The 23712-nt window shown below is 39.9% G+C and overlaps 1 protein-coding gene across 1 annotated transcript in view; it reads left to right on the forward strand.

Moving 5' to 3' along the window:
* Positions 1-23712, forward strand: part of WDFY4 (WDFY family member 4) — a 290100-nt gene that overhangs the window by 158163 nt on the left and 108225 nt on the right. Inside the window, exon 41 of the mRNA XM_034663601.1 lies at positions 21902-21979. Coding sequence (XP_034519492.1) covers positions 21902-21979 — 78 coding nt within the window. The remainder of the gene's footprint in view (positions 1-21901; positions 21980-23712) is intronic.

Consider the following 23712-nt stretch of genomic DNA (forward strand, 5'->3'; position numbering starts at 1 on the left):
TGTGTTCAGTGGTGGGAAAAGTCTGGTGAGCAAGTAATTAAATGGGACTGTGTGTTAGAGGAACAAAACCACTCGGAAACAAATGAAAGTGTGATTTAAAAAGAGGCTTTGGAAAGTGTAAATCCCTCTATGGATGTGAGCACAGTGACTAAGGCCTTCTGCTAAACGGGATCTTGGTTTTTATAATTGCCGTGGGCAAGGCTGCCAGTGACTTACTTTCTCTTGATGCTTTTCCAGAGATAACTGACCCTAAAAATAGTGTCACTCTCCCCAGCCTGAACTTAGAGCTCTTCATGGTGTGTCTGGACTAGAATTAGTTCCAGAAGGGACTTCTATTATGCTTTGGTTGTAGACATATTAGGGAGCAAGAAAGAGAAAAATGGTGGGGTCCACGATCTTATTTCTTAAACCCTGAAGTTTCCTTTTTCACTGACGCTGAAGTTATGTAGCATGAATCATGGCCCTCGTCTTGCAGGAGTGGTGTTCCAACACCACACCCAGAATGGACCTTCCCAGGGGAGCAAGGAATCCAGGTGGTGGAGTTGGGGACACAGCACTGTAGGCTCATAGGAAGGCAGCCGGGCTGGGGCGACACCTGTGCGTGTGTGTTCATGCATGCGCAAATTGCCCTTTAGGTTTTTTTCAAGTGGTCTGGGCACCCAACCAGTGTGCTGTCTCTCACTTCCGCTATTCCCTTGACACGCTTGCATGTGTGCGTGCTCATGCACACACACACCATTTTTCAAACAATTGATGTTAGAACCCACTCATCACATCGTCATCGAGAGGTGACCAGGAAGGAGTTGGTTCGAACAAGAAACTCCATACCGGCAGTGAGCGTGGACGATGGGTCCCGACAGCAGAGGATTTGAAAGAGCAGCAGCATTACCCACACAGCATTCCTTTCCAGAACAGGGGGGAAGGACAATCACGGGCCGATGGAGACCGTGGCTTTTCTTTTACATTTTAAGGAAATCTTTAATGTTACTAGTCTATCAAAAGTCCTTGTTACAGGAGTTTGAAAAATAGAAGTAAATGAACAAAGCAAACACGGATACCTTTAATGACGTTTCTTTACCAAGTGCATCATTTGTGAGACATCCTTATCTTCATAATAGAAGGATAATTAACATCACTAATTACCTAATTAAGTTCATTAAGCATCCACCAACAGTGCATCGTGAAGTTGACATTATGTTCTACTGTCAACAAATGCTTTTGATTTCTTAGGAAGTAATTAAAATGTAAATTAGCATGCAATTATATGCACAGGGGAAGTTTTGAATTAGATATTCATTTCAAAACTGCGTAGAGCAACATAGTTTTTGTTTTTTTCTTCGATAAAAGCAGACATTTTGCTATTAATGGTATATATAAAAGTTGCCATTCTGTTGCTCAGTGTTTGAGTCATTGCCAGGTTAGAGGACTTAGATGACACGGAGTGTTTAGTTGATACGTTTGCTACTGTGCTTTGTGCTTTTGTTCTTATTTGATCATTTTATTTAATATGTTGGTTTGTTTGTGTCTTTCGTGTTTAAAAAAATCACAACTGATTTTTTTTTTTCTGAAAACTTTCTGTAACTTAAATCTCTAGCTGACTTTGCCCTTTAAAGGTGTTTTAGGTCAAGTTTTTTAATGTATTCTTTCCATCAGGTTAGATTCAGGGAATGTAATCAGTGGCTTGCTAAGTGCAGGTTGCACACACTCCCCTCCATACGCAGGAAAGAGGGAAGCTGTGAAGATAAAACTTGTGGTCCAGTCATCCTTGATTGCAAGTTTACATTTCTCTGCCTTTTAAGGTAGCCCCTTGGTTTCTGATGAAATATTATAACTTAATTTATTATAATGAGATATTACAACTGTTGTGCTAAATACAGCGACCTCATCGGATTAGAACCCTTCCTGAGACATCACAGAGTCCCCAGACATTTGCTGGAAAAGAGGGCACCAAGACAGAAACCACCATGGCCAAATCCCCAAAGTTCTCACTTTTTAAACAATCCCAAATTGAATCCTGGAATGCCCATGTTTTATTAAGGCTCGGGGTTTACTGTCAGAGCTCAGTGGGTGGGATGCCCACCTTCACCATCTCCTAGCATGAAGACCCTGCGCCCTTTGAGCATCGACCTGATGGCACTTGTTTAGTGAGGAGGAAAAGTCTCTGCTGATGATATTGAACACCCCCAATCACTTTTTGGATGATGTTTCCAGGGATGGATTTAGGTGTTGCCGGATCCAGGCCCCTCCGTTTTGCATGAACGAGATTTCAGATACATGCAGAGAGAACACAGTGGCATGAGAGAGACTGTCCCTTGTTCTCTTGGAAAGACTGGTGTCAGGGTTTGGCTGTGAGTAAAGCCTGCTGAACCACTAGCCGCTCACTGTGGGTGCAGACATCCCCAGAGTCCAGGCAGAGAGGGGCTGGCCTCCCGGGACAGGTGGGGCACAGGTGGCATGGTACGGGGACCGGTGGGTAGACATGGGGCTGGCTGCACCCTGACAAGCAGAGACATCACGCCAGAGGAAGCCCACACAGGGCTCTCCATAGAGACAGGCCGTTTGGGGGGTAGGCCCTAACTTCTGTCCCAGCTCTGCCAGCAAGCTGTGAGCTGTGGTGTGGTCTTTGTCTTTGCTCTCATTTGTCAGTCCAGAAGGGGCTCCTTTTTCCCATTCATGTAAAGGGTCGTATCTGAGCTAGTGGAGACCTTGGCCTGACCAAGGTATCCCACTGCTAAAATCAGATGATGCTGACCTTCAAAGACGCAGCAGGCACCTACCTCAGCAAGAGAAAGAATTTTCTTTACCTAGAATTTTCCTCTTAACTGTTTATTCCTGAAACTTATCTTTGAAATGTGGTCTGCTGTATCATGACTTCCTAAGAATACAAAGTCCGCACAACAAATGAATAATTAATACCAACAGTAACTCACTTCATCCCATGGCTGGCTTGCGGTCCTTCTTCCTGCTAATCACACATTTCCTCATCTGTGACCGGCATGAAAGGATGGCAGCATCACCGTGCTCCACAAATGCACCATGACAGCAAGGGCTCTCCCACCTGAGAGTGGCCCAAAGCTACCTCTGAGTGCCTTTCTGGTCATTCAGCCTCACGTTGCTTTGCTGTTGGCAGCAAGACAATAGCTTGAACCATCTCCAAGAGAGACGGCACTGAGGTCATGCAAGCTCCATAAATCAATGGAGTATGTTCAGCATCAGGTCCTGACCACGGCCCATTGAAAGGTGCATTGAATCTAAATTATGTTTGAAAAGTCTTTAGGGACAAATGCTCAGTTCCTTCTCCAAAGATGTCTATCCAAACAGAAACATTGAGTCTGAAAAAGTTAACTGGATCTTCTCACCTTCTTCATTTTTTTCTGATTTTCTTTCTTTCTCTTCTGTAGTATTTTTTTAAGATTTTATTTATTTGAGAGAGAGAGAAAGCACAAGCAGGGGGAGCAGCAGAGGGATAAGCGGACTCCCCATTGAGAAGGAAGCCCAACGCCGGGCTCTATCCCAGGACGCTGGGATCATGACCTGAGTCAAAGGCAGATGGTTAGCTGACTAAGCCACCCAGGCGCCCCTCTTTTGTAGTATTTTTATTACAACATCAGGCTGTGTTCATAGGCCATTTTTGGTGGGTGTCTTGAGGACTGTTTCAAAGTAACCAGAAGTCCCAGTCTTCAGCTCAATCCACAGTATTTCAATGTACATAAATACCACATCCTATGCAATTCAACAGCACATGAATTTATTGAATAGATATAGTGTTCCTCGCTAAAAATATAGAGATGAATAACTCATGAACCCCATATTTAAAGAATCCTTGTGCTGTTTATTGATCTCCCTACTCAGAAGGCATCTAAGAAGAATCAGAGTAAATGGGTTTCTGAAAAAAAAATGTCTATAGGTCAAGATTTTGTAAATTGAAACAGATTTGAAATTAATTTAGGAACCTGGCAATTTAAAGCAATCGTGGGTTGAATCCTTTTGAAAACTGAATATAGTCCTTTACTTTAAAGGCGAATTATACCCAGGAATCTATTTTAAGGTTTGGATTTTTGTATATTAGATTTCCTAATGTGAGACACACCTGCATTCCAAAAACTAATGTGGTGTTTAGGGGGAAGGTATCATCATCCTAAGAAATGCTTTCAATTGTAAAAAATTATGACCTAAGGATGGGGGGAAACACATTTTTGTTTACTTCTCTAAATTTAGGTTTTTAAAACTTAAATATATTCGTCAATGCAACAATGCTTTTGAGTTCATGAGACAGAAGTGTCCCCAGTTTTACAAATGAGAAACCGGCAGATGGTCGTGGGGTGGAGAAGGAGTGGGGGGCCCTCCTGAGGTGCTGCTGCCATTCACAACCCGCTAGGGTCCGCTCCCAGCTTGGCCACCAGGCGCCTGCCACATGAGTTACAGCCGCCTTCTCGCCCTGGGACCCATCTATTATGAGAAACCATTTTGGTTAATTAAAAAAGTGTTTCAAAGTCTCAGAACAGGAAGTTCTGAAATTTTCTTCTCTTTGCTGTTGCCGTTGGGGGTTGGTGTCATCTTGGCTCCATGGCCTGGCATAGGAGGGAGAGTGGGGACAGCAGAAGGAAGCGTGGCAGTCCAGTCCTGGGCGCCTGGGAGAAAGGTTCAGAAGTCCTCAAACTGATTGGTGCTGGTTGATCTACTGTTATAACCAGGGGTGACGAAGGGAGTAGCTGAGGCTATCGAGCAAAACAAAAGTGCAGTTGAATGAGCATGTGTCCGACTGGTTCTTAGAGATGGTCCCCAACTCATGGATTTCTATGTGTAGGAGCTGCTGTAAGGCTGGGGTGCCAGGTGAAGTGTCTGCTCTTGGTTTTCGGGAAACAGACTATAAGCACAAGGGAATGGATGAGAAACTATTAGATAGTGTAATGTAATCTGAAGGAAACAGATGATGTGCTAGAGACTGCCTTGTGATCACTGTGGGCTGGAAGCGATAATGAACTTGAGAGGAAAGAGGAGCCATCCAGCATCTGGGGAATGTGGACGCTCAACACGGACCCGGCTAGTGCCAATGCTCGATGTGGGAATGAGTTTGTATATTGGAGAACAGAGAGAGGTCCATATCAATGGAGCAAGGAGCTCAAATGGGAGTGTGGTCCAGGAGGAGGGTCCAGGAACCAGTTGTCAGGCGCCTTTCCATCTTCCCTGGAGGATCAAAAACATGCGCTCTAGCTTTTCGGCCACCATTGTGGAGCATATAAAGCCTATAGAAGGAAGCCTCCCTATAACCCGCAGCTCCCCTTTGTTTTCTCTCTCTGAAGTGTTAGTTGCTGTGTGCAGTCTGCTTCTAGGCTAGGCATCGTCCGGAGTGAAGGAAGCCGTATGAGTTTGCCAGTGCCGCCATGACACAGCAAGGCAGACGGGGGGCTTCCCCAGCAGGCTTCTCTTTTCTCACACTTTCCATCCATCTGAGCCTCGTGGGGGCCCTGACACCCAAGAAGGAGGCACAGAGGAGGGAGGGTGGCTTCCTTGAGAAGGCCCGATACCTACGATTCCAAAGCTTTTGTCCTTTGCTACACTGGAGCGTTTTTTTTTTTTTTAAGTAGTCATGCTCCATGTACTCATGATGATTGAATTTAATAAAAACATCACAGTTCAAAAAAGACAAATTAGAAACCACTGTTCATCTTAGAAATTAATATGTGAGTGAATTTAACGAGAGATGAATTGAGCTGTGGTGATCTGGTCCCTCCTCAGCCACTCTGAGCACCAGTGGTTTGTCATTATTGCTGGAAATATGGTTATTACTCCGGTGCTGCTTGACATTTATTAAGAATCCAGGGGCTGTGTCTCCATAGCAGAGAGAAGTGCAATTATCTGGGCACTTGGAGAAAAGAGTGTTTCCTGGCCGGAGTCATCCAAGTAGGTATCCTGCAAAGACCCCTTGACCATGACCGTGCCTTGCTCACTGGGCATACGCCCCTTCTTCATATCAGTCGGCTAACATTTGATGGGCACACATGTAGACATTTTACATGGCTTACCACAAACAAGGATGGCATTTACTTGCTTTTGTCAGGGAACCCAAACGGGGTCTCCACCAAGGACTTATATTTAAAGGCAGATGTGTCAGTCTTATACAGAGAAGACATAACAGAAAAACTTTATTGAATGTTTCACAATCAGGAAAATACTGAATTTCAGATGGGTTTAAAGAGCAGGGGGTATGCAGACCAGACCCGAAAGTGTTGCCACTGACCCTGATGGGTCTCCTTAATCCTGACCCTATGGAGTGTCTCGCTCTGCGCTGGGAATAACCAGCTGCAGAGAATTCAGCCTGGCAGAGTGACAAGGGTCTATGAGTTTCATTTCAGTCTCTCAAACTTTGATCATTGCGTCTGTTTTCCTGGCCCTTGGGGACAGAGATGGGCAGTGTCCCTGAGGAGCTTATTCTAGTCCGGGGAGGAGGCTGGCGGGAAATTCAGAGTACTGCTCTGACCGGGTTTCTTCTCTGCCATGGGAGCCCTGAGGAGGTGTTCCAGGAAAGAGCAGAGAATTAATGATGGTTTCATGTTAACTTCAAAGTGTGCACACAGACACAGTTTCTTCTGTCGTTCACTGCCACCCGGTGACATTGTACTGTTAATCAAACCTCTCATCCTCTCAGCCCCCTCCAATGGAGAAGAGGGAGCCAGTGAGTGACAGTGAGAGTGACCAATGAGAACGTGAGATCCATGGGGGTGGAAGTCTCTTCCACCTTTGGTTTCACTCCTGCCTAGGTGAATGGGAGTTCACCTGAATTTGACTTGAACCTGTCTCTTTTTCCTTTGGCCAGAGAAAGTCAGAGTTTAAGGAATCTCGATTTGACACTAAAATCAAACAGCATGTTATTACTTTTTCTTTTTAAAAAATATTTTATTTATTTATTTGACAAAGAGACAGCCAGCAAGAGAGGGAACACAAGCAGGGGGAGTGGGAGAGGAAGAAGCAGGCTCCCAGTGGAGCAGGGAGCCCAATGTGGGGCTTGATCCCAGGACCCTGGGATCACATCCTGAGCCGAAGGCAGAGCTTAACGACTGAGCCACCCAGGTGCCCCTGCTTTTTCTTTATGGAATTAGTAGTGAATACTTAGAAACTTTAAAATATTGTAAAGAAGACTGCCTACAGTGGAATCATGTTATATAGGGTTAAGTTTAAAAATATGTTCACGAAATGAAAATCAAGTTGTCAACAATACTCTTAAAATTCCCTTACATTATTCTTCAAGAATGATGCTGTTTGTGACTTTGTGAATTTGGTACCATCCTTCTGTATATCCACCAGGCAGCTTTTCCACCGTTTGCGAGATTAAATACTATTTCTTTGTTAAGTGTCTGGTGAAGTGGTTGGCTCATGCAATTAAGGGTAACGAGATTCACCAAAAATTATTTGTCTTTAAGCATGAGAATTACACTCAGTACAATGAGTTGTTTACACCCAAGGGAAATGTGAGACTGTGTCCAACTGGGAGAATAGTGACTCATAAATTCCATCTCAGTTTCATGATGAGGCTTAGGCAGAAAGGTTGTGAGAATTCCATTGTATTTTCTAATATGCATTTTACTTAGAAATACCTTTCATGTACTTTTCATATTCATATTCAATACTGTTACTCCTCACCCAGTCTCCCCTGTTGCTAACATTTTGTATTACCATGGTGCCTTTGTCAAAGTGAAGAAACTGACATTGGTGCATTACTAGTAACTAAACTCCAGACCTTATTTTGCTTTCCCTAGTTTTCCCACTAATCCAGGATCCAGTCTGGGCACCACATTACATTGAGTTATCATGTCTCCTTAGGCTCCTCTGATTTGTGACAATTTCTCAAACTTTCCTTGTTTTCCATGACCTTGATAGTTTTGAGGAATACTGGTCAGATGTTTTGTAGAATGTGCCTCAACTTTGGTTTGCTTAATATTTTCTCATAATTAGCTTGGGTTGTGGAGCTTTGGAAGGAAGATCACAGAGGAGAAGTGTACTTCTCATCACACTGTGTCCGGTCAGGGGCGTGTGACATACATGTAACCTCATCACATGGCCGTGGTGGTGTCTGCCAGATTGTTCCACTGCAGAGTTCCTATTGTTCCCCTCCCATACTTGATTCTTTGGAAACAAGTCCTAAGTCCAGCCCACCCTTAAGGGTGGCCTCCTGGTGAGGGAAACATCTACATATATTATTTAAAATTCTTCTGTAAGGAAGGTTTGTCTCTTCTGCCCCATTATTTATTTATTCAATCTTTTATTTGTATCAGTAGGGACTCACCCATATTTATTTTATAATTTGGGCTATAATCCATTAAGCCTGTTATTTATCTTGTGCTCAAATTGCTCCAGCTTTTTGCTGAGAGTATTTAATTGATTTCACACTTGCTTTCTTGATCTTTTTTTCACTAATCACACAAATAAATCCATATGAATTTTATGTTTTAATGCATCCCACCGTAATAATTCTAACATTTTTGGAGTGTGTATTACTCAGGATAAGTTATGTTATGTTACAGTAAAAAACATCCCCAAATCTAATTGTCCTAAAATAGCAAAGGCATGTTTCTCGCTTGTGCTACAAGTTCTGTGTGAGTTGGCCAGGAGTCTGCTGTGCTTTGTCTTCACTCAGAGATACTGGCTCATGGAGCAGCCATCATCTAGAACAATGAGTGTTGCCATGGCAATTAAAAAAGAACTTAGCAAATGGCTCATGAACCCTCAAGCTTCTGCACACTTCTTCCCAGCATTACATAGCTCAAAGGTAGCAGGAAGGGTAATCATGCCATGTACCTACAGGAGGAGAGAACTGGAAATATTTAGCAAACAGCACTATTGACTAGCATACTGTATTTTCTTTTAGGTTTTCTTTTCTATGCAAATTCATACAGATTTAATTGTTGTTATTGTTAGCATATGGTTTTCTAACCTCCCTTTATTTTTTATTTTTATTTATTTTTTTAAAAGATTTTATTTTATTTATTTTACAGAGACAGCCAGCGAGAGAGGGAACACAAGCAGGGGGGAGTGGGAGAGGAAGAAGCAGGCTCTAGCGGAGGAGCCTGATGTGGGGCTCGATCCCAAAACGTTGGGATCACGCCCTGAGCCGAAGGCAGATGCTTAACGACTGTGCCACCCAGGCTCCCCTCTAACCTCCCTTTAAACATATGAATATATCAAAAACCTGGTTCGATATCATTAAAACTTTTTTTGATAACAGGGCTGCAGTGAATGATTGTAGAGGTTACATATAAAGACATCTGGCCAGAGTGGTAAAAGAAGGCTGAAATCCAGCCTTTGTTCCACTATTCAAGTTATCCATCCAGGCCTAGAACAGTGTCTGCCCAAAGGGGGCACAAAGGTGCCATGTGGGCTAGTGGTGGTCCTTTGGGAGAGCATGATTTGTGGTGACTACATAATACTGTCTCATCAGGTTGAGACATTCTTCCGTGTGTTGATGTTTACGTTGTGCCATTTTGTGCTACTGTAAATAGGATGGTAGAAAATCTTGTCAGTGAGTATTTGTGCACGTATTGTTTTCTAGTTTCCTTGCAAGAAATTACTAGCAGTGAAAATGGTGAGGTTTCAAAAGAGATGTGCAGCATGTCAGCACACTGTGGATACAGTCCAGTGAAGAGTTTAGTCCCAGACCCAGCATGTGTAGTGCATGGCTGGAGAGCCCAGGACCTCTAAGTGTAATCTTGGCCCCAAGTTTCTGAGCGGGCTCTGGGGGGCTGCCTTCAGATGTTGGCCTTCCTTGTGTTGGCAAGGCCACACAGCTGTGATCACAGGGCTAATGATGCTTTAAACAAACAAGTGTAACGACTGTCATCAGTGGACAGCGGGTGCTTCCTGTGAGGCAGGCAGGTCACCAGCAGCCGGCCAGCCCCAGGGGTGCCCTGGCAAAGGTGGACCCCACCAAGCTGAGGTCAGCTCACTTACAGGTGACCCTTCAATTGGATGTGCCCCATTCCCCATTCCAAGATCTGGTCTGGATCCTGTAGCCAAACCCTTCCCTAAGGAGACACTGGGAGAGCAGGGCACAGGCTCTAAACCAGATCTGCATCCTTCTCAAATCTCCAAACGGCCTCCTGAGGCCCTTTGTTCTACTTCAGAGGTTCTCAAACTCTTTAGCACACAGGCAGTTGCTAAGCAAAGGCTATTTAGTCCCAATAAGCTCTGCTCTGAATTTGTCCCTGATCGACGTACCACATCCACTGCTGCCCCGGCAGATGGGCCTCTGCCCTTGAACCGACGCAGATCGCCCACCTCCCGTCTCCATATCCTGAGCGTGACGACTTTCCAGAGCATGAAAGGTCTCAAAGGCCAACAGGAAAGTAACGTTTGCCTAGCACTGTGGAGACACACAGGGGTGGAAATTCAAGTCGGGGAGACACACATGATGCCAGTGTCCAGGAATTCATCTTCTGGCACTGCATTTCCCTGGAGTGTTTTGTTGGAGTCCCTCACCCTCGCTTAGCCCACTTCCTCTTCTGTAACATGGGAGCAATCATAATACAGATTTGTCAGGAGACTAAACAATAAATGTGATAACGCATATGGAAACTTCTTTGTCAGGTGTAAAGTGCTAGGTCCTTCCTTTCACCTCTGAGCATGAGGAGCCTCTCCCTCTCCGACTGTTCAGGTGCACCTCTGTTGGGCTGCCAGTCCCATCCTTTCTTGGTCATCTGGTAGAACCTGCACCATCAGGGACCTTTTCCTTTGCTTTTCAACCTTCTCCCACCCACTGCCAAGGTCCCGCAGCCTGGTAATACATTTGAGTCATGTTCTTCCACTTTTATCGTGTGACTCTGCTCCCACATCTGTTTCTCTTCTTCATGAGTCAAGTTTCTCGAATGAGTTGCTTTATACTCCTTGTCTCCACTGTCTTCTCTCCACATTTCTAGCTGACTCATTGCTGTCTCATCGTTCCTCTGAAATAACTCACAGAAGTTACCAATGACCAGTTTCTGCAGACACATCCCACGGACATTTTCAGGCCTCATCTTATAGGATTTCTCTGGTGCATTCACTATGGTTACATGGCCCTTGGCTTCCATGACATCTCTTTCTGATTTTCCTTAAACCTCTAACCTTTCTCCTCCTGGCCTGAACTTCGCTAGTGTTCTCCAGGTCTCATACCTTTCCTCACTGGTCTCCTCTCTGTACTTATTCTCTGCATCCCTCAGGGTTTGCCTAGCATCTGGTTGCTCATGACTCACAAATCTGTCAACCTTGGATATCTCACCTGAGGTTTATTCTAGGGAGGTGCAGCTGTGCCTCCAGCATTTGAAATTCAGCATGTCCTCATATCACTTACTCTTGCTCTTTATCTTGTTCTCGTGATCACTCTTAATTTTTCTTAGTTTAGTTTATCTAATTTAATTCATTAGGCAAACCAGAAATTTTGGAGAAATTCTTACCATTTCATACAGTCACCGACTCCTACCAATTTTACATTTCATATAGTTCTTGAATTTGACTGTTCCACTTCACTCATTCCACTGTGTGATGTCTCACTTGAACTATCATGGTAGTGTCCTACGGGGGCTCCCTACTTCCTATCTTGCCTTCATTTAATTCATCTTTCAAATTGCTGTAACAATGAGTTATCTATAATGCTAATGGACTACATCAGACTCCTATTTAAAACCTCTCCTTTAATTGGGGCACCTGGGTGACTCAGTAGGTTAAGCAGCTGGCTTCAGCTCAGGTCATGATCTCAGGGTCCTGGGATCAAGTCTTGCGTTGGGCTCCCGGCTCAGCAGGGAGCCTGCTTCTTCCTCATCCTCTGCCCCTCCTCCTGTTTGTGCTCTCTCTCTCTCTCTCTCTCAAATACATAAATAAAATCTTTAAAAAAAAAACCACCTCTCCTTTAAGATACAGCTGAAGCAACATCTCAACCACAGAGCCTAATCTGAACATGATTTGGGACAAGGTCCCCTCTTCTGTGTGTTTACTGGGTCCTGTGTTACTGTGTCCTGTGCACAGTTCTGGCTCAACATTGGCCATGGCAGCCATAAGCATCTGTCTCTTCCATTGGACTCCACAAAAAGAGGTATCAGGTTTATCTTTGTACTCCAGTACCTGGGAAATAGTAGGTGAACAATGAATATTTTCTGACCTTGACAATAGAGAGTAAATTTGAAATTAGAAACGAAGTATCTGAGCAAGGATGTAAGCAACCCTGAACTATAGATCGTAGGTGCGATATGTATTTGAAGAGGAAAGATGATTTATAACTTAACTCACATAGCATTTTATCTGATAGTGAAGTTTGAAGAGACCATCTAGGTCAATTGTTTTCAACTGATCTTATCCATGACCTACACACAAATAGTCTCTTTGGGTGACCCTTATTGGTTTACAAAGTACTTTCAGCATACGGTCTCATGCTCTCTTCATAACATCTCTTCAGAATAGTCAAAGGAGGTACTTTGAACTCATCTTATAGATGGCAAAACAGATTTTGAAAGCATTGAGTGGTTTGCCCATGTACTGTGGCCAGTAAGGGCCAAGAACCAAGGTCCCTGGACTTCTACTCTTTCTACCTCCTATTCTCTCATTTAGCAACACTGAACAACATGGAAATCTGGATATCTTTTCATATGCCTTGCTGAAGTCTGCCTGCCTGAAACTCCCTACCCTGGTCCCAGTTAATCCCCGTGGCTGTCCACACAAGGCCCATCCCTTTATGGCAAGATGGCACACGTGCCATTTGACAGGAGCTGCTTTGTGTCCAAGTGTTCCCCAAGAGTTCTCTTCTGCTGCTGCATGTCTCCAAGGCATCGTATTAGAAAGAAGTCTGGGCTTTTGCCTTAAATGTAAAATTAGTCAAATTTGTCAGCATTTTATTTCACTTGTGATGCTCATAAGGATTGCTTTACTTACAAATGTGTATAAATGTGGGTAAACAGCAATATTAAAGAAAATTTTGCAAAAAAAAGGAAATAAAAGAAAAGAGAGAAATCACCATATTCCCAGTATTCCAAAACTGCAACTGGGGTTTTAAAATTGTATTGTTTTCATATTTTTGAGTCTTTGCTGATAAACACTTTTTTATGTTATTGAAATATACATAGAAAAAAGTGTTCAAATCACAAATATACAGATTTAAGAATTTGACAGGTGAACATGTGACCAGTACCCAGAAAAGAAAATGCAGCCCAGAAGCACTCCCAAACCCCATGTCCCATCCTAGTCACCAGTCCCCTCTTTCCCCAAAGTAGCAACTATTCTGGCATCTAATATCATACATTAGTTTTTCACAGTGTTACTTTTATGTCGGTGAAATAACAGAGTATATAGGCTTTTCTCTGGCTTATTTCACTCCAAACTATTTTTGTGCAATTTATCTATGTCATTGCATGAAGTAGCCATCATTCATTTTCATAGTGTTAGAATAATAATTCTCAGGAACTGTTTACCCTCTTAACAATGATTGAGGACTCCAAAAAGCTTTTGATTATGTTGCCTGTATCAATTGATATTTACCACATTAGAAATTAAAATAAAATTTAAAAGTAATGCCTTTTTAAATTCATCTAAAAATAACAGTAATAAACCCATTACATTTACAATGAATAACACTTTTAATGAATAACTGCATTTTTCAAAATGAAAAATTATTAAAAGAGTAGTATTGTTTTATATTTTTGCAAGTCTCTTTAATATCTATTTGGCTTAGTAAGAAGACAGCTGGATTCTTGTATCTGCTTTTTTACTCAATCAGTTGTACTATTTTTTTTTGTTGTTGTTGAAATATATGAAGAAAATCTAGCCCCCTGAAGATATGTAGTTAGAAAAGAAAGGAATATTTTAATAGCCTTTTCAGAAAATTGTAGACATTCTTTGATACTACACCAAAACTCAACAAGCAGTAGTTTCTTAAGGGTTAGTTGAAACCTTTATCAGTGAAATTTTTGTCCTCCATTACATTAAAATATATTGATCTGTTTTGCACTTTGAATGGATATTTTAATTCATACATGATTTTGTAACATGCATCCTAGCATGCTTTAGGAATATTGGTTCCCTGAGTTACATAGATCTCCCTAATGTTGACATCCTTCCTTGTGCAACATGATAAAAATCATGTCACCACCAATCTTATAAGGAAAACTTTTAGCTCCTGGGAAACCATTAAGCTTAAAGAGGCAGATTCACATTTTCCGACATTCTAATATTTAAAATTTGAAAGCAAAATTTCATCTTTGGCAGCAAATAGTGTCAGATTGTTTTATTTGAGATGACAGATTAACATTGTTTATTTTCAAGAAAATATCTGCCAAAACACTTCAGTCTTAATAACTGTAATTTTGTCTTTCAGTTATTCTTTCAAATAAAAATGATGTTCTGTGACAAAAGAAGCTAGTTTAGCTCATAACTCTAACAATTGCATAGTGCTTTTTCTTGAAACAACCATCATGTTTTTTGGTATTGCTTTATGCATACTTCCATTTTATCACACAGACTATTAAAAAACTGTATTCAAAAGTTGAGATTTAATAAAATTAATAATTTCTACTGTTTTATCAATGACATTCTTATGTGAGGATTTTTCCCTGCTATGAATTCCTAGTGGTGAGGAATATACACAATCATTATTCCACAGTTGGTGCCAACCCCTTGATTTAGATTATGATGCTAGTTTTACTCACCATTGCTTTTGGGTGATCAATGCAAATGTCAACACAGCGAAAAAAAAGGCAAAGATGTCCCAGTGTTTTGAAAGTAGCTTTTATTTCACAGATTCCCTGGAAGGGTTTCAGGAACCTCCAGGATTTATGGACCACTTTAAGAACCATTACTGTAGAATATTCAATATACAAATATATATCATAATTGATGTACCCAGTCTATTGCTGATGGACACTTGCATTGTTCCCAGACTATTCATATACTGAATAGTACTGACCAGTACTGAATAGGGACTATTTCAAACACTGCTCTTATGAACATTGTTTTACATGACTATAGAAACACATATGTATGAATTTCTCTTGGGTATATATCCAGGAACGAAATTTCTAACTCATTGAGTATACATATATTCACTTTTTAAGATAGTACCAAACAATGTTCTAAAATGGTAGTACCAATATAGCAGTGTAAGAGAGTTCATTTGTTCCATATCATAATCAATATGATATTATTAGCCTATTTGAATTTTGAATATTCTCGTTGTGGTTTTAATTTTTGTTCCCCAGATGACAAACGAATTGATCACATTCTTGTATGTCTGTTGGTCAGTAGGACATCTTTTATTTATTTAATTTTTTTTTAAAGATTTATTTTATTTATTTGTCAGAGAGAAAGAGAGAGAGCGCAAGCAGGGGGAGCAGCAGGCAGAGGAAGAAGCTGACTCCCTGCTGAGCAAGGAGCCCCATGTAGGACTCGATCCATGACCCTGGGATCATGACCTGAGCTGAAGGCAGATACTTAACCATCTGAGCCACCTAAGCATCCCTAGGACATCTTTCAAAATTAAATGCCTGTTCAATTTTTCTTTCTAAAAATTCCTATTGAGGTTTTTCTGGGGTTTTTTCCTTTTTGATTTATAGCAGTTTTTCTATATATTCTGGATATGAGTATTTTTTTTTTTTGGAATGGTAAAGATAAAGCCCTCAATGACTTTTTTAAACTAGACTTTTTATCTCGAGAATTGTAGATTTATATGCAGTTAGAAGAGATAATGCAGGGGTGCCTGGGTGGCTAAGTTGGTTAAGTGTCTAACTCTTGATTTTGGCTCAGGTCATGATCTCAGAGTTGTGAGCTCAAGCCCAGTGTCAGGATTCACATTGAGCTTGGAGCCTACTCAAGATTCTCTCTCTCCCTCTCCCTCTGTTCCTCCCTGGATTATGCATGCTCTCTTTCTCTCTCAAAAGGAAAGAAGGAAGGAAGGAAGGAAGGCAAGCAGAGAGATACCATGTACCATTTACCCAGCTCCCCCAGTGGTATCATCTTACAAAACTGCAGTAAATGTCACAACGAGGAACATTTCAGTCACCACGAGAATCCCTCATGTTGCCCCATGACAGCCATTTCCACTACCTTTCCCCCTATTCCTATAACCTCTCATAACCATTAACATGTTTTCCATTTCTGTAATTGTGTCATTTCAAAATATTATTTAAATGGAACCATACAGTATATGACCTTTGGGGATTGTCGTCTTTTCACACTCACCATACTTCTTTGCAGACTCATCCAGGTTGTTGCTGCATGTATCAACAACCAACAATTCATCCTTTTTATTGTTAAGTGTTCCATGGTATGGATGCGTCACAATATGTTTACCACTTGCCTGCTGAAGGACATCTGGGTTGTTTCCAGTTTTTGTCTATTATGAATAAAGCTGCTATAAACATTTATGTATGGGTTTTCAGTTTTTGTGTGAGTATAAGTTTTCATTTCATTGGGGTAACTCCCCAGGGGTACAACTGCTGGGTCATATGGTAGTTGCATAGATTTTTGAAAACACTACTGACCTGTTTTCCAGAGTGGCTGTATGGTACATTCTTACCAGAAGTACATGAGGGTTCTAACTTCTCTGTATCCTCACAGGCATTTGGTGTTGTTACCTTTTAATTTTAGCAGTTTGGATAGGTGTGTATTGATATCTTACTGTGGTTTTTTGTTTGTTTGTTCATTTGTTTTTGGTTTTTTTAATTTAAATTCAATTAATTAACATAGTGTATTATTAGTTTCAGAGGTACGGTTCAGTGATTCATCAGTTGTATATAACACCCAGTGCTCATTACATCACGGGCCCTCTTTAATGCCCATCACCCTGTTACCCCATCCTCCCACCGCCCCCTCTCACTGGGGTTTTAATTTTCATTTTCCTAATGGATAATGATGTAGAACATATTTTCATGTGCCAAGTTGCCATCTGTATATTCTCTAGTGAAAAGTCTGTTCATGTCTCTACATATATTATAATGGGTTTTGTATATAATGTGATATAGGGATCCAATTTCATTCTTCTGCATGTAGATACCCAGTTTTACCAACACTATTTATTGACACACAAGATACACCACCTCCCCATTGTGTATTTTTGGCACTCTTGTTGGAGATCAATTGACTATAGATACATGGATTTATTTCCGGGGTCTCTATTCTGTTCCATTGGTTTATGTTTGTTTTATGTCAATATTTAAATAAAAATACTATACTGTTCTATTAATATAGTTTTATAATATATTTTGAAGTTAGGAAATGTGATGCCTCTGGTTTTGTTCTTTGTATTCAGTATTGCTTTGACTATTCAGGGTCTTTGTGATTCCATATGAACTTGAGGATTGCTTTTTCTCTTTCTTTAAAAAATGCCATTGGGATTTTGATAGAGACTGAATTGAGTCATAAATCACTTCAGGTAATATGGACATTTTAACAGTATTAATTCTTCCAATCCATGAATAAGGGATATGTTTTCATTTATCCGTGTTTTCTTTAATTTCCTTCATTAGTGTTTTATAATTTTTAGTGTACAAGTCTTAACTCTTTGGTTAAATTTATTTTATTTTACTCTTTTTGTTGCTGTTGTGAATGGGAATGTTTCCTTAATTTCCTTTTAAGATAATTTATTGTTTGGGTATGGAACATAACTGATATTCGTATGTTGCTTTTGTATCCTACAACTTTACTGAATTCATTTATTAGTTTAGTTCTAACAGTTTTGTTGTCTTTGTTTGTTTGTTTGAGTCTGTAGGGTTTTCTACGTATATGTTTATATCATCTGCAAACAGAGATAATTTTACTTCTTCCTTTCTGATTTGGATGCCTTTTATTTCTTTTTCGTATGTAATTACTCAGGTTAGGACTTCAGTACTATGTTGAATAGAGGTGGTGAGAGTAGACATTCTTGCTTTTTGCTGGATCTTAGTGGGAAAGCTTTCAGTTTTCCTTATTGATTATGATGTTCGTTGTGGGCTTTTCATACATGGCCTTTATTGTGTTGAGGTAAATTCTTTCCATACTTCTTTTGTTAAAGAGTTTTTATCATGAATAAATGAGTTTGGAAGTGTTCTCTTTTTTTTATTTTTTATTTTTTGAAAATTTAAGAAGGATTGGTATTAATTTTGTGGGAATACATTATACTTTTATATATTGCTGATCAATTGAAATTTTTTCTCAAATTTCTCTCTCATCCTCTAACTACTATTTATGCTCAGGCCTGAAATTTTCTTTGTGGGAAGAGTTTTATTTACAGATTTAGTTTCAATAATAGACATTGCACAATTCAGATTTTCTATTTCTTTTTGTATTTGTTTTTGATAGGTTATGTGTTCCAAGGAGTGTATCTAGTTCATCCAAATTTCAAATGCGTTAGCATAAAATTATTCATAATGATTCTTTAAGTGTTTGTAGAATCTAGAATGATGTCTCATTTTCTCATTCCTGCTCCTAGTAATTTTTTCCTGCTTCCTTTTTTCTTATCAGACTTTCTGGGGAGATTTTAAATGTATTTTCCTTGGGTTTATTTTTTTTCAAATTTCTTAATATATATGATTAATTTACATGTCTATTTTTTCCTAATAATACCATTGATGATCACATATATTCCCACAAAAAAGTTTTAGCTCTATCATACATGCTTCATTATGTCATATTTTCATTTTCATTTAGGCTAAAATATTTTCTAACTTCCATTTTGATTTCTTCTTTGATCCATGGGTTATTTAAAATATTATTGCTTAACTTTTAAATATTTGTGGATTTATAATATTTGTGGCTTAATCCCTCTATGTTCAAAAAGTATATTCTGTGTGATTTTAGTCATTTGAAATTATTTTACCTCTGTTTCATGTTCCATCCTGTGGCAGGTTTCAGTAGTGATTCCATTTGTGCATTTTGTATCATTTGACTTTCTGCATTTTTTAAAACAATGGATGAGATAGGGTTTGCTTATTATACTCTTCAATATTCTGTATTTCTATCTTTCTTGTCAGCTTATTCTATTAGTTACTGAGAGATGAGCTAACATCTTCCTGTGTGATTGTAGACTTGTTTCTGCTTTTAGTTCTGTTAGTCTGTATATTAAGTATTTTGAAGCTATGTTATTAGATGCTTCACGTTTAGATCTTAAACTTTCCTAGTGTATTTATTCTTTATCATTATGAAACATCCATCCTTCTGCCTAGTAACAATTCTTGCTTTAAAGGCCCCTTCAAGTGACATCTATATGGCTTTACCAGATTTCTTTTGGGTAGTGTTTCTCCAGTTTTTTTTTTTTACCATCTTTTCACTTTCAACCTTTTGTGTCCTTATTTTCAAGGAGTGTCTCTTGTGAGTAGCATTTCCTTAGTTTTTCCTTTTTGATACAGTGTGACTCTGTTTATCTTTTATTTGGAGCATTTACTCTATTTACATTTTATGTAATTAATGACAATTTTAGTTTAAATCCATCTTATTTAAAATTTTTTGTTTTTATATCTGTTATTTATTCCTTTTTTTCTCTTTCAACATATTATTAACTGTTTTAAATTATTGCACATCCCTTCTATTAGCTGGAAGTCACATATTTTCTTATTTTGTTTTAGTGGTTACGCTAGAAATTACAGCAGCATGCACATTTGCTCTATTAGAGACTAATGTAAATTAGACCGTTTTCCCAAAATTTTAATTGAAAAACTTAGAACATTATTTCATTTACCCCATCCATCTTGTTGTTTTTTCATATATTTCAATTCTTCATTTTTCAGATCCCATTTTCAAATCCTATTATTATCATTGCTTTATTATCTTCCTACAACCAATATCCATTTAGATATACTAATATATTTACCATTTCCATAGTGTTTCATTCATTCCAAAGATTCAGACTTCAAAATGGAATCATTTTCATTCTACTGAAAAAGTTCCTTCAGTGTTTCACTTGGTGCAGTTCCAATGGTGACACATTCTTCAACTGTTATTCACCTGAAAATGTTTTAGTTTGTCTTTATTTTTGAAAGATATTTTCACTGGCTAGAGACTTTAAATTTGTCAGGTTTTTTTTTTTTTCAGGATTTGAAAATGTTATTTCATTGTTTCAGTGCTTCTACCATTCTCACTGTTGCTTCTTTAAAGATACTATAATGTGTTTTCTGTCCTTTTGAATATTTTTGGGGGGTTAATATTCAAAATGTATTTTATTTTTTTAAATTTTTTTATTATCCTTTTGAATATTTTTTGCTTTTTTTGCAGTTTTATTGTGATGGGCTTATGTGTTTTTTCTTTGTATATTTCTTGTTTCAGAATTATAGAATTTCTCAAATCTGTGGCTCAACGCCTTCCATCTATTTGGGAAGATTCTCATTAACTTCTCAGATATTGCTTCTGATCCATTCTTTTATCTCCTCTCCTTTTGAGACACCAATCCACATATGCTAGATGCTTTCTCTGTATGATATATGTATCTAACTATTTATCTCTTAAATATTTTCCATATTTTTGTCTCACCATATTTAGCAAGAATATTTCTTCAAGTTCACTCACCCTCTGTTTAGGTGTATCCACTCTGTTGTTAAACTTACCTATAGAGTTTCTAATTTCAATTAATTCANAGTGTATTTATTCTTTATCATTATGAAACATCCATCCTTCTGCCTAGTAACAATTCTTGCTTTAAAGGCCCCTTCAGGTGACATCTATATGGCTTTACCAGATTTCTTTTGGTTAGTGTTTCTCCAGTTTATTTTTTTTTTTACCATTTTTTCACTTTCAACCTTTTGTGTCCTTATTTTCAAGGAATGTCTCTTGTAAATCTTTCACAGATTTAGAATTTTTATCTGGTTATTTTTCATAGATTACATATCTCTTGCAAAAGTCTCCATATTGCATTTTTTGGACCACATTACTTGCATTGTTTTGAGGTTCATGTGTGATAACTCTAATACCTGGATACATGTAGGTATGTTTTTATTATGTTTTTCTCTTGGCCCTTTTTATGGGCACATCTAGTAATTTCTGCTTGATCACTGAATATTTCATATGAAAGTTCTCCATTAGAGGCTTCAGATGGTGTGATGGTTCTCCAGAAAGGACTTTCTTCGTCTTCTGACATGTATTTGAAGTGGGGGCAGATTGCTATAATGTACTCAGAAGTTGAGCTCATTGGAAGTTGGGTTTCAGCTTTCTAAGACCTCGTCTATTTCCAATTTGCCTTTATTTCTATGGTGCAGCCCTTCATAGATCCCTCTTTAAAGCCCATCTCCTATTGGTTTCTCCAAATCCCACTGCTTATGAGTTGACAACTACTTAAAGAACATCAGTGCAGGAAGTTGGGCTTACTTCACTGTCCTATTTCTGGACTCTTGGTCTCTTATGGCCTAGATGTCTTGGTGAGCCTAAATTCCAGTTTTTGTCTTCTTAGCCACCTGAAAGCACCAAAAGCTCTGTTAAGCTTCTCTACTTCTTAGTCATCCCTTTCTGGTCACCTTCTTGACCTCTTGTGTTATTTGAAAACTTGCAAATATCTCAGGGGCAAAAAAAAATCATGGATTTTGGGCATTGGGCACATCTCAGTGAGTTTTCTTTATCTCCAAGATCTTGACTCTTTAAGTCTTGGCTGTCTTGGTGGCTCTCTGCTGTCTTAGAGCAGATTATTCCAATATGGATTTTTCTAGTTATTCTTAGGAGGAAGATTGACCTGTTATAACCAAGTTTTCATAGCTGGAAGTGGAAGTAACCCATAGACATGTATGTGAGTGTGTGTGTGTGTGTGTGTCTCTCTGTGTGTGTGTGTGTGTGTAGTATCAACATAGATAAAGTCTTTATTTATGGGGTTGTGATTGATTTAACCAACAAAACTTGTAACTCTTATGTCCCATGATAATTGGTCAGAGTAGAGAAGTTCTCATCTAAAATCACAGCTGTCATTAAGCTGTGACTTGCTTCTTTTCTTTTCCAGGATTTTGTGTCATGTATCGAGAACTACAGAAGAAGAGGACAGGAACTATATGCATCTTTGTACAAAGATCATGTACAGGTAAACAACAAGCTCTTTTCTCTGCACAGAAGACTAGAATCTACCTTGATTCTGAAATAAGAAATCAGAAGGGCTTTTGGCTTAAATTCTAGTTGGCTAAGTCAGTCATTGGTCAGCAACGATTCAGTTCTCCTTGCATGACCTGTGCGGTGAATTTGGACCCATGCTGTCAGCAGCTGAGGAGACATGTAGCATGTTTATCCTCTTACCTACTGATTCATCCACTAGTAAGTAGGTGTCAAGAGCCCAGGGTGCCTCAGACTCTGTGCTGTAAGCTAGGGTCACAATTGTACACAGAGCAGACCCGGGTCTCGCTCTCTGGTAGCTTCACTCTATCTCTATGGAGGGATATATATTAAATACCTGTACAAGTAAATAGATCATTATTGCCTATGATGAGCAAGAGACATGGAAAATATAGGTACAATGAGAGATTATGATGTGGGGAGAATTTAACTTGGGCAGGTCAGAGGTCCCCTCCAAGAAAGTGACCATTAGGTTGAGATCTGAAGGAGGAGGAGGATGGGCTGAAGTATTTTGGGATGTGTTTTTGGCGAAGGGAAGACATGTGGGAAGGTCCTGATCAGGAAAGAGCTGGATGTGGCCAGTTAACTGGAAGAAGAAGTGACTGGGTGACCTGAGCTGGGAACGAAGAGGGGTGAAGATGAGGAAGGACTGGAGCACAAAAGGCTTGCTGCCACCTTAGGGCTCTCGAATTTTATCCTAAATGCAAGGGGTCGCCACTCATGAGGGCAGGTTTAGGTAGTTAAAGAGCTCTCTAGGTGTGATTTCTGGACAGTCAAAGTAAAGAGCATTGTCTACCATGCCAGTGAGATCTCTAGCTGAGTCAGATCTGCCTCTTCCCAGGCATGCAGTCTGAGCCTCAGGGTCCCCATCTCCAAGACGGGATCATACCGCCTAACTGTGAAGACTAAAGAACAAGTATAGAGCACCCAGAAGTGGCTGGCAGGGAATACATGGCCCATGTGTAGTTATGGAAGGGCCAAGAAGTTCATCTTTAGTCAATGCTGTTGTTAACAAAATGTTGTTTAAAAATGGTTGCTAATAATAGAGCACAACAAATAGTATTAAAACCATACTAAATATATTATTTTCTCTATGATTTCTCTGTTCCAAAGCCTATGCTAGGTATAGGAAAGGCAGAGATTAAACTGCCACTGCTGTGCCTGGAAGTTTCTTAAAACTCAGCAGAGGGACCAAGAGTAAAGAAATAACCACAAGCAGGGTGATGAGGCCAGTACCAGGATGTTCTACTGCAAAGAAAAGAGCAGTAGGGTGTAAGGAACCATGGGCTGTGCCTGGGGTGAGGTGAAGTGGAACAGTGGGGCCAAAATGTCAGGGAAACAGGCTCTGATCAACTTAAGCCAAGTAACCTGGTCTAATTCTCTCCATATAAGCTTGTTTAGGAGCTCACACATGACCCTGGGACTAGGGATTCATGAGATGTGTGGCCTGCACCCCAGAAACATGAAGGTTAGCAACACAGCCTCCCTGGCTATTTTGTAAAGAGGGGGACAGTTTATCAGACTTGACAGTGGTGGAAAAGGAGTCTGGGGGTCTATAGGACATGCTACTGTCAAAGCTATCAGGAGGCATTCTGGTTTGTCTGGCAGCACAGGCTCTTAAACAGACTCTCAGTTTGGAGAAGGGCCTTATCAGGGGCATCTCCCCCACCCCAACATTGCTGACTGCACTGCACAGAGGGATGGGTG

The sequence above is a fragment of the Ailuropoda melanoleuca genome, chromosome 6 (assembly GCF_002007445.2).
Source record: "Ailuropoda melanoleuca isolate Jingjing chromosome 6, ASM200744v2, whole genome shotgun sequence".
NCBI classification, from domain to species: Eukaryota; Metazoa; Chordata; class Mammalia; order Carnivora; family Ursidae; genus Ailuropoda; species Ailuropoda melanoleuca.